Source organism: Raphanus sativus, chromosome 7 (assembly GCF_000801105.2).
Source record: "Raphanus sativus cultivar WK10039 chromosome 7, ASM80110v3, whole genome shotgun sequence".
Lineage (NCBI taxonomy): Eukaryota > Viridiplantae > Streptophyta > Magnoliopsida > Brassicales > Brassicaceae > Raphanus > Raphanus sativus.
Window position 1 is genome coordinate 1,259,867 of NC_079517.1, and position 11,398 is coordinate 1,271,264.

The 11,398-nt window shown below is 34.3% G+C and overlaps 2 protein-coding genes across 2 annotated transcripts; one reads left to right on the forward strand and one right to left on the reverse strand.

Moving 5' to 3' along the window:
• Window positions 1–5,371: 5,371 nt before the first annotated feature.
• On the reverse strand, window positions 5,372–8,681 carry LOC108860861 (mechanosensitive ion channel protein 9-like). Its single transcript, XM_018634712.2, has 6 exons — window positions 8,580–8,681; window positions 6,716–8,111; window positions 6,505–6,625; window positions 6,078–6,371; window positions 5,780–5,982; window positions 5,372–5,703 (listed from the first exon to the last, which is right to left on the reverse strand). Exons 2-6 carry the CDS (start codon window positions 8,071–8,073, stop codon window positions 5,463–5,465), a joined length of 2,217 nt encoding a protein of 738 aa, XP_018490214.1. The 5' UTR covers window positions 8,074–8,111; window positions 8,580–8,681; the 3' UTR covers window positions 5,372–5,462.
• An 830-nt stretch (window positions 8,682–9,511) lies between these two features.
• Window positions 9,512–11,069, forward strand: LOC108814682 (elongation factor 1-beta 2). The gene is made up of 6 exons (XM_018587298.2): window positions 9,512–9,688; window positions 9,784–9,900; window positions 9,988–10,051; window positions 10,264–10,390; window positions 10,526–10,639; window positions 10,744–11,069. The coding sequence occupies exons 1-6, from the start codon at window positions 9,519–9,521 to the stop codon at window positions 10,905–10,907; spliced, it is 756 nt and encodes a 251-aa protein (XP_018442800.2). The 5' UTR covers window positions 9,512–9,518; the 3' UTR covers window positions 10,908–11,069.
• The last annotated feature ends 329 nt before the right edge of the window (window positions 11,070–11,398 follow it).

Consider the following 11,398-nt stretch of genomic DNA (forward strand, 5'->3'; position numbering starts at 1 on the left):
GAGAGAAGGAGAGAGAGAGAAGAGAGAGAGAGAAGAGAGAGAGAGAGAGAGAGAGAGAGAGAGAGAGAGATATTTTGTGTATTGGATATACCCAAGGGTTTACAGTTTAGTGCTTATGATTTATCCAAGGGTTTAGGGTATATCCAAGAATTTAGAGTTTAGTTTTTGGATTTTTACCCAATGGTTTAAGCTTTGTCCAAGGGTTTAGGTATAGTGTTTAGTGTTTATGATTTACTCTTTTATGACGGTTTTAAAATGTTAAAAAATTCATCTTTTGGGAGCTACTAATATTTTTCATTTATTTTAAAAAACTTAACACAAATTATTATATTTTATTTATTATCTTTAAAAAAAGTTGTACATTAATTGGCAAACTATGAATAATTGGTAATTCATCCAAGATACGTGTATCAAAGATTACCTAGATTACAGATAATCGGTGAATAAAAGAATGTTTACATTTTTATATTTTTCAAAAAAAAGGTTACGATGAGAGTGAGAGAGATTTAGTGTTTTGGGTATACCCAAAGATTTACAGTTTAGTGTTTAGGATTTACCCAATGGTTTAGGGTATATCCAAGAATTTAGGGTTTAGTGTTTGGATTTTTACCCAAGGGTTAAAAGATAATCAGTGAATTAAAAGAATGTTTACATTTTTATATTTTTCAAAAAAAAAAAGGTTTACGATGAGGGGGGAGAGAGAGAGAGATTTAGTGTTTTGGATATATCCAAAATTTATAGTTTAGTGTTTAGGATTTACCCAAGGGTTTAGGGTATATCCAAGAATTTAGGGTTTAGTGTTTGGATTTTTATCCAAGGGTTTAAGATTTGTCCAAGGGTTTAGGGTATAGTGTTTATGATTTACTCTTTTGTGACACTTTTAAAATTGTTTAAAAAAAATCATTTTTTTGGTAGCTGCTAATATTTTTTCATTTAATTTAAAACTTAAACACAAATTATTATTATTTTATTTATTATCTTTAAAAAAAGTTGTACATTAGGCAAACTATGATTAGTTATTAATTCACCAAGAAAAATTCATGATAAAATATTAAACTAGGAAACATTCCCAATATAATCAAAATTGTGGTAGTTAAAATATAATCGGTGAATTAAAAGAATGTTTACATTTTTATACTTTTCAAAAAAAAGGTTTACGATGAGGGGGAGAGAGAGAGAGAGAGAGAGAGAGAGAGAGAGAGAGGAGAGAGAGAGAGAGAGAGAGAGAGAGAGAAGAAGAGAGAGAGAGAGAGAGAGAGAGAGAGAGAGAGAGAGAGAGAGAGAGAGATAACTACAATCCACTTATGCACTTATAATAATAATGTAACATGTAGTATATGAATTAGACATAATGATACATAGAGATTGAGAAAGAATTATAATCTACTTATATATTTTTACTAATAGCTAGACGGGTAATATATGAATCATATGAATGCCCGCACCACGATATGATCGTAATTACCTTTTTAATCTTTTTGAAAAAATTAAAAGATTTATGATGAGAGAGAGAGAGGGAGAGAGACTTATATGTGGAGAAACCTAAATTAGTAAAAATACGAAGATACAACGAGAGTAAAATATAATTACGATCTACTTATGTACTAATAATAATAGTTATACATGCAATATATAAATCATTTCGATGCCCGCACATGCGTGATTTATTTATTTCATATTTCAAAGTATATGATAATAATTTAAACATCAAAGTAGATTGAATTAAGTAATGTTTAAAAGACTTATAGTTTTGAACCACAAAGACTGAATGAAGAACAAATTTAGTTTTAATAATACATTAAACATATGAATTGTATTTGAATAATACATATTTTATGAATAATACATAAAACATATGAAGAACAAATTTAGTTTTAATAATACATAAAACATTTGATTAGATATTAATAATGTTTCTGCCTAAGCCAGTGTTCTCTCATGGTCAGTTCTACGTTGCACTTTCAAGAGTTAAATCGAGATCTGAATTAAAAATTCTAATAACTGGTAAAGAAAGGAAGCCGGAGACAAAACATTGAAATGTTGTCTACAAACAAGTTTTTCAAAATATTCCGTAGACAGGATACTTAATTGTTATTTATTTTTTTCCTGTGTCTGATGCTTTATCCAAAGACGGTTATCTTATGATATAAAATCCGTTACTTCTAAAACTTTGTACTATTCAATCCATAATTTGAATCTGTACAATGCCCGCACAGGGTGCGGGCCGGCCAGCTAGTACTTCTTATTGGTTGATTTTTAGAATTTCTTTTTTAATTTATTTTTATCATCTACAACCTAACATGAAGTAACACTAATTAACTAACCTCAATAATTCTTACTTGCGCAAGAATATTAATAAATACGTGTATTAATAAGTTTCCTTATTACAAATATAGTAAACTATTCATTCTTGATCAATATTTATTACATTGCGCAACCAATTTAACGATTTGTATTTAATTAGGAACTTATTTTTATTAACTTACCTTACTATATTGATTACTTGCGCAAGTTTCGCATCATTTCATATGTATATAATTTTATGACAATACAAATTTAATATATTTCCTTAAACGGTTTCATTATTTATTATATAAATATTACTTTCGTGTCATTAATATGAGAACATTCACTTCCAAGTAAACAAATGTAAGGTAAGTTAATAAAAATATTTATGATACCAAGTTGCACCATATTATTATTTTATTTATTATCTTTAAAAAAGCTGTAACATTAATTGGCAAACTATGATTAGTTGGTAATTCACCCAAGAAAAATTCATGATAAAATATTAAACTAAGAAACATTCCTATATAAATAAAAATTGTGGTAGTTAAAAAGATAATCGGTGAATTAAAAGAATGTTTAAACATTTTATATTTTTCAAAAAAAAACGTTTACGATAAGGGGGAGAGAGAGAGAGAGAGAGATTTAGTGTTTTGGGTATACCCAAGGGTTTACAGTTTAGTGTTTAGGATTTATCCAAGGGTTTAGGGTATATCCAAGAAATTAGAGTTTAGTGTTTGGATTTTTACCCGAGGGTTTAAGCTTTGTCCAAGGGTTTAGGGAATAGTGTTTAGTGTTTACGATGAGTGAGACAGAGAGAGAGAGAGAGAGAGAGAGAGAGAGACAGAGAGAGAGACAGAGAGAGAGAGAGAGAGAGAGAGAGAGAGAGAGATTTAGTGTTTTGGATATACCCAAGGGTTTACAGTTTAGTGTTTAAGATTTATCCAAGGGTTTAGGGTATATCCAAGAATTTAGAGTTTAGTATTTGGATTTTTACCCAAGAGTTTAAGCTTTGTCCCATGGTAGAGGCTATAGTGTTTAGTGTTTATGATTTTACTCTTTTGTGAGGGTTTTAAAATTGTTAAAAAAAAATTATCTTTTGGCAGCTACTAATATTTTTCATTTATTTTAAAAACTTAACACAAATTATTATTATTTTATTTATTATCTTTAAAAAAATTGTACATTATTTGGCAAACTATGATTAGTTGGTAATTCACCCAAGAAAAATTCATTAAAATATTAAACTAGGAAACATTCCTATATAAATCAAAATCGTGGTAGTTAAAAGATAATTCGGTGAATTAAAAGAATGTTTACATTTTTATATTTTTCAAAAAAAAAAGGTTTACGATGAGGGGGAGAGAGAGGGATTTAGTGTTTTGGATATACCCAAGGATTTACAGTTTAGTGTTTAGGATTTACCCAAGGGTTTAGGGTATATCCAAGAATTTAGGGTTTAGGGTATATCCAAGAATTTAGGGTTTAGTGTTTGGATTTTTACCCAAGGGTTTTAAGCTTTGTCCAAGGGTTTAGGGTATAGTGTTTAATGTTTATGATTTACTCTTTTGTGACGGTTTTAAATTTTTTTAAAATATTCATCTTTTGGCAGCTACTAATATTTTTCATTTATTTTAAAAACTTAACACAAATTATTTTATTTATTTATTATCTTTAAAAAAAGCTGTACATTAATTGGCAAACTATGATTAGTTGGTAATTCACATAAAGAAAAATTCATGATAAAATATTAAACTAGGAAACATTCCCATATAAATCAAAATTGTGGTAGTTAAAAGATAATCAGTGAATTAAAAGAATTACATTTTTATATTTTTTTTCAAAAAAAAAAAGGTTTATGATGAGGGGAAGAGAGAGAAGGAGAGAGAGAGAGAGAGAGAGAGAGAGAGAGAGAGAGAGAGAGAGAGAGAGAGAGAGAGAGAGAGAGAGAGAGAGAGAGAGAGAGAGAGAGAGAGAGAGAGAGATTTTGTGTATTGGGTATACCCAAGGGTTTACAGTTTAGTGTTTAGGATTTATCCAAAGGTTTAGGGTATATCCAAGAATTTAGAGGTTAGTGTTTGGATTTTTACCCAAGTGTTTAAGCTTTGTCCAAGGGTTTAGGGTATAGTGTTTAGTGTTTATGATTTACTCTTTTGTGACGGTTTTAAAATTGTTAAAAAAAATTCATCTTTTGGGAGCTACTTATATTTTTCATTTATTTTAAAAAACTTAACACAAATTATTATTATTTTATTTATTATCTTTAAAAAAAATTGTACATTAATTAGCAAACTAGGAAACAGTTGGTAATTCACCCAAGAAAAATTCATGATAAAATATTAAACTAGAAAACATTCCTATATAAATCAAAATTGTGGTAGTTAAAAAAATAATCGGTGAATTAAAAAAATGGTTTACGATGAGAGGGAGAGAGAGAGAGGGAGAGAGAGATTTAGTGTTTAACCCGCGGGTCCCGCGGGTTAAACACTAAATCTCTCTATCTCTCTATCTCTCTATCTCTCTCTCTCTCTTTCTCTCTCTTAAATATATACAAAATACTCCGTAATATTTAACCCGCGGGTCCCGCGAATTACCTGCAAATTTGGACGAGGCAGGTGCAGGTATTTTGAATCTTTCATTGCGGGTCATGCGGATTGAAATTATGAGTCAAAAAACTAGGTGACCCGCGGGTTGGCGGGACGGACGGGGTGGGTCGATCCGCAGACCCAGCTCTACCCGTATAATTTAAAATCTGTACAATACCCGCACATGGTGCGGGCCGTCCACCTAGTATATATTATCTAAATCGACATGTAATAAATGTAAAAATCATATATGGAATATAGACAAAAAGAAGAACTGTATTTAAGGAAATACATCAATGCAAAGTTGTAATGAGATATTTAATTTAAATATATGAGGTCCACCTTTAAAAATCCACCTAGAAAAAGTTGTAATGTTCCTGTTTTAATAAGATAGATTAGACAGAGATTCTAGTGAACCGATATCAGAACAAAAGAGTGTTTTGGTTCGAAAGAAAAGATAAGATATCAGTAAATATTCCATACCAAAACGTAAACTGAGTTTTATGTGTTCAATCAAACTGAAGCAAATCATGTTGTAGTAACATGTACTAGTGGAAACGATTGCAAAATGACAAGGAAGTGAGGAAGTGATCATTTGTGACCGGTGAGATGAACATCTTGAGGAAGGAGTGTGTAATCGATCTCCATCTCCTCGAGTATTTGCTTTAGCGCGATAATTAGTCCAGTTCTTCTGAGATTTTTCTCTCCGAACATTTGGAAGTTCATAGTATGTGTGACTAGCAGATTCAAATTCAGCTTGTTCACATTCTCAATGGCCTTCACCATCAACATGGGTTCTGGATACCAACTCTGGGGGTTTTGCACCAAGTATCTGACCAAAAACACATCAAGTTCTCGTCAGTACACAAATACGTGATGATAATGGTTTTGTTTTGCATAATACTTACTCTGCGACTTTCTCCTTGAGAGTTGCTATTTTAGCGGCAGGGGTTGAGAAGGCAATGGAGAATAGTATTGAATCTCCCATATCTGGACTTCTGTAGAAATTGCTTATTGGTTTTGATATCAAAGTCGCATTTGGATAGAACACTTTTTCGTTGTCAAGCTTGAGGAACACTGTAGTCAAAAGATCTATTTCTTCAACCAACAACTACAAAACCAAAAAAAAAGAAAGAAGAAGATTAGAGGTTTTAAATGAGTATTAATATAATATTGAGCAAACACGTTTCAAAGTTGGTTGTTTACCGCCACACCGTCAATAACACAACGATCACCGACGTCATAAGGGTGCATCACGAAGACAAACACAAAGGACTCAAAGATATTCTTGCAAGTGCTTCCGATCATGAAAGCGAGACCCACGAATTGTGAAGACAAAACCACCAAAAACTTGGTCGTTGCTATGTCCAAAAGTATCAACCAAATGACGAATGTGACAACGGACAAGACTCCAGTTATAAGTTTGTCCACCTGCCTAACCGCTGTTTTTGTATCGTTCAGTGAATGCCCTAGTGCTTTCCGACTAGTGTAAATGTTAACCTGTCCAAAAATAGCAACACATGTTTACACACTAACCTACTTGAAACTTAAAACAAGTTCTCCAAATAATCATGTACACAAAATAAAACCAAGGGCAATTAATATATTTGGAAATGTATTTATAGAATATTACCACCCATTCTGTAAAAGCGTTACGTGTGATTTTTCCCGACTCTCCACCATCTATTAGTGGAAGTACAAGGTCTACCTCTTCCTTAATCATAAACCTCAGCAAGTCATCTTCCTCTATGTAACTGAAAAGAAGCAATATCAAGTTATTATGATTAGGATGAAAACTTTTTCAAAACAAAAAGAAAACACAATATTGGTTTGATGAAACTCACTTATGGTTTGGGTGAGCAACATTGTTGAAAATATCATAAGCAGCAGCTACAGCCTCCATCTCATTAGTTATCTCTTTATCAGTTTTCTCTTTTTCATTGCTACACTCATCTAAAGTGTTAGATATGGTTGAGAGACCTGATGCTCCCACGGCTTCAATCAAAACTCGCATTGTCCAAGCAGAGACCTTCTCTTGCTTCATCTTGTGAACCTTTCCCATATCAAGCACTACCTTCTTCTCTTTCACCGTTCCACTCTTGGTGCTTGTGAAACTAATATGCCCTGTGCTTGGTTCGCGCCCAACCTTCTCTGCCTCTTCTATAAACGGAGGCCCTGAGAGAGTCTGGAGAATGTATTGGTGAAAGACAGACTCTTGAATCCTCTCAAAGAAGTTTCTAACGTTAAACTTCGAAGCAAGGACTTTTAAGGCAAACGTTTTCGCCAAGAAAAGGATTGACCCGATGAGAAGGGAGACAATAGTCCAAGTTATAAAGTCGAGAAATCTCTTGGTCTTACGAGAGTGTTTATCGTCATCTTCGAAGAGAAACACCCAAGCAAGCAAGTTTAGGCTGAACCAAATGAATACTTGAACGTTCTTCTTCAAACCATGCACAAAATACAACACCTTTTTACGTAGAAGATAGTTCCTTTCTATGATGAACACCACTAGATGCATGAACCAGTTCGTCACGAACATACCGCTAAAAGTCACCATCACAAGAACGCACCATTTCCACACTTCCAGTCCCCAAATAGAATGTTCCTTCACCGTATCATAGGTTAAGCTCACAACCAAAGCGCACAGAATGGCCACAAACAGTAGAAACTCGAGCAGAGGTAAAAGTTTCATTCCACTACGCTTCACTCGGTGCAGCTTAACCTTTTTGTAGATTTCCTCGTTTTCATCTGTTTCTTCTTCGGCAACTTTGCTCAGGGCTGTTGAGCAAACGTTCCTATTCGATCTGTTATTAGGAGAAGCCCTACCAAAAGAAGAAGCAGCAAACTGGTCCCTAAGGGTTCCACCGTTTTCCTCAACTATAGTCCTATCGTACCGATGAGACTGTTGCTGCCCAAACCTTGAGTTGGACTTGGAGTAAACTGACCTCGAAAGAGATTTCCTCCGAGTTAGACCTTCGGTGTTAGAGCTTGGAACTTTAGGCGGCTTATGAATGCTCAGCGGATCTGGTTTTGCTGTCACCTTATCAGACTCTGGCCTAGACGGTACCTTGGAAGAAGGAGATGCTGTTGGGTCTTTCGACGCTTCTGAAAGATTGATAACAACTTCTCCTTCGTTGTTGGCTCTCCTCTCTGACATCTCTAAGTCACGTTCAACTGATACGTTTGCGATGCGGTTTGACATGAATGGCCCTACGAAGAGCCCTGGAGCTCGACCAAATCCTAAGAACACAAAAGTAGAAATGTAACAGTGATTAGATCAGTAACAAACTCCTACGTCATTAGGTACAATGACACCGACTTTGGAAAAAAATTCACATTTTTAAATGACATAGCGCATCTAGTTTTTTTTTTTAATGAAAGTTAAAAAACCTTAAAACCAAACCATACAAAAGGTTATAACAGATATCTGGAAGAAAGACCATTTGTTCCAAGTAAATGAGTACTTAACTACATTCTGGTACCAGAAGAGGAGAAGATGCTACAAGAGATTTTAATCGATGACTACCAGAAAAAAAAAACAAGAAGAGCCCATAGACATGCCTCGAAATCAGAAACTACAAGCTACAATGACAAAACAGAGCAGGTAATGAACTCTGTTATCCTTTTTGTGGACAAAAGAGTCAACTTTTTAGAAACTTTAAAAGACACCAAAAAAGGAAACTCAAAAGGGAAAAGAGAAGAGCGTACAAATGATACGAGAGCCGAAGCAAGGAGTGATCTTGAAACTGTAGTTCTGTTCTGCAAAGTACGAACTCCAGTTTAAATGCATTGTAGAAACCAAACGAAATCAATACAAATACAGTAAAAACAAAAACAAAATCAAATAGACAGCAATTAAACAAAGGGAATCACGTGGGATTATCTGAGGGGATTCCAATAAAAAGTTTTATGCTACCAATGCCAAGTTAACAAACTCGATACGTAAAATCAAAATAGTTGATTGACATCTTTTCTTGTGTCGTATTAGTATATATTGTAGTTTATTTTCTTTAGAGTAAAACAGAGATTAGTTTTTTTTTTTGGAACACTAAACAGAGATTAGTTTTATAAGTAGAAAATTTGGTCGCTATAGTACAGACTTAATGAAAGGTTTATATAGATCAACCTCATTTAATTAAAAGATGTGCTCTACGTTTAAAAGAAAAACATGAACGTAGAAGCGGGCTCTCTACAAGAATTCTTCGACATTGTTGCTGATAACTCTGCAACAATGGACTAGTTTTATTTTTTAAAAAAGAAGGGAGACGACAGCAAGAATATTTTCAATTTACGATGCTTGTGTAATTTTTATATAGAATATTTTGTACTCTCTTACCAAAGAGTTTATATCTTTATTTTCACATTTGCGATAACATCGATAACACCGAATTCGGAATATCGATGGAAAATCCAAGTTAGCATTTTATAAATTTTAATTTGAATATAAACCTATCTGCTCTATGATTTTAAACGTGGTGTTAAACTTTGAAATAATCTGGAATTAGATAAAAAGAAGTTTTGAGTTATACAACTTTAACATAATCTAAAGGCCCATTTATAAAGACCCAAATAACAAAACTGGAGTTAGCCCATACCAGATTATTTCGTAATCGGGTTTAGGGTTCTCAGTGGCTCAGGTTATAGTGTATGTTCTCAAGCAGCTCTCTCTCTCTCTCTCTCTCTCTCTCTCTCTCTCTCTCACCTAACTCGCTAAAGCAGCAGCCAGCTACAATGGCGGTTACCTTTTCAGATCTACACACAGAGCAGGGTCTCAAATCCGTGGAGGAGCACCTCGTCGGAAAAACCTACATCTCCGGGTAACTTTCTCACTTTCTCACTTTTTTTTTGCAATACGATTCGTAACCTTTCGATCTCCGCTTGAACTCTAAACAGAGCTTTGATTTTTTGGCAGAGATAAATTGTCTGTAGATGATGTGAAGGTATACGCTGCCGTTGTTGAGAAACCAAGCGAGAGTTTCCCTAATGCTAGCAAGTGGTACGACTGTGTTGCCTCCCACCTTGCTAAAAGGTTCGTAACTTTTGATATCATCAATCTAATAAGGTTTCGTTTATTATCGATGTTCCAAGTACTTAATAAGTTTTGAAATTGTTGCAGTTTCCCTGGTAAAGCCGTAGGAGTTTCAATCGGTGGCTCTGCTGCTGCTCCTGCCCAAGCTGAGGTAATCGAGAGATAGTATTGAAGAAATGCTTTGATATGTTGATCATTATAGTTTTGAAGAATGTTAATGATATGTTGTTCGTTATAGTATTGAGAATGCTTTGATATGTTGATAGTTATAATTCTATGCCAGGGATCAATCGAGTTGTGTTTGGTTAGAGGAAACGTTTTGTGTGATTTAGCTTCTTTTTTTTTCGTGAAATTGTAAAACAGGCACCTGCAGTAGCTGCAGCTGATGATGATGATGACATGGATCTGTTTGGTGACGAGACAGAGGAGGAAAAGAAAGCTGCAGAGGAGAGGGAGGCTGCTAAGAAGGACACCAAGAAGCCCAAAGAGAGTAAGCCATAGTCTTGAAAGAACTGCTTTTAGTATATTTCTGCTGCAAATGATGAATACTACTAGCATGTGTCTTTTGCTTTTATGGAAACAAATGTGTTGAGTTCTCTTTTTTGTATTTCGAAACTTTTGTTAGGTGGAAAGTCATCTGTGCTCATGGAAGTCAAGCCATGGGATGATGAGACCGACATGAAGAAACTTGAGGAGTGTGTTCGTGCTGTTGAGATGCCTGGTCTTCTATGGGGAGCTTGTACGTATAATACAATTTTCATCTTTCTATTTGTAAGCTTTGAACTATTTGTGTCAGCCAGTTTTCTAATCGAGTATTTTTCTTCTGTTTGAATTGGTTTGCAGCAAAACTGGTTCCAGTTGGTTACGGGATCAAGAAGCTCACGATCATGCTCACAATCGTTGATGACCTCGTGTCCCCAGACAACCTCATTGAAGACTATCTCACCTCTGAACCTAACAACGAGTACATCCAGAGTGTTGACATCGTCGCATTCAACAAGATCTAGAGACTTTAGATCTCTCCTTGCCAAAAAAGATATTTGATTTCCTTCCAAGTTTTGTTTCTTTTTGTGTTATTTGCTTTGGGATGTTTATTTTCTAGTTGCAAGACCTCTTACATGTTGCAATGAAACATAAACTATCAATGCCTTAGTATTCCTTTACCATTACTGTTAAGCTCGTGATAAAAATTCTCTTCCTTCCTTAAGCATCACGTATACTGCGGCTTACGGGGAGGGTGTAATGTATAAGAATTTACAAGTACACTATAGAAAAGCATTGCAACTGAAAGAAAAAGTGATCATTGGGTGTAATGTATCCTTCTATCCTAGGGAGTAGGGATCATTGAGTGATACCCCTCCAGTCCAGAGCCTAGTTCATAGATGGTGTTGACTATTCACTTCACCAACCAGCAAACCTGTCACAATAAAAAATCCATTACTTTGCGACTGAAGAAACTTATTTAATTAATTTCTTATCAGTTTCATTTTTAACTGTG

Bases quoted from the DNA above. Each gene is read 5' to 3' on its own strand.
- LOC108860861 (XM_018634712.2), bottom strand. From the start codon at position 8,073: ATGTCAAACCGCATCGCAAACGTATCAGTTGAACGTGACTTAGAGATG. The intron at 6,626-6,715 runs GTGAGTTTCATC...GCTTCTTTTCAG, and splicing joins GTTGCTCACCCAAACCATAA to TTACATAGAGGAAGATGACT. The intron at 6,372-6,504 runs GTAATATTCTAT...ATTTTTGGACAG, and splicing joins ACGCTTTTACAGAATGGGTG to GTTAACATTTACACTAGTCG.
- LOC108814682 (XM_018587298.2), top strand. From the start codon at position 9,519: ATGTTCTCAAGCAGCTCTCTCTCTCTCTCTCTCTCTCTCTCTCTCTCT. The intron at 9,901-9,987 runs GTTCGTAACTTT...AAATTGTTGCAG, and splicing joins GCCTCCCACCTTGCTAAAAG to TTTCCCTGGTAAAGCCGTAG. The intron at 10,052-10,263 runs GTAATCGAGAGA...ATTGTAAAACAG, and splicing joins CTGCTCCTGCCCAAGCTGAG to GCACCTGCAGTAGCTGCAGC.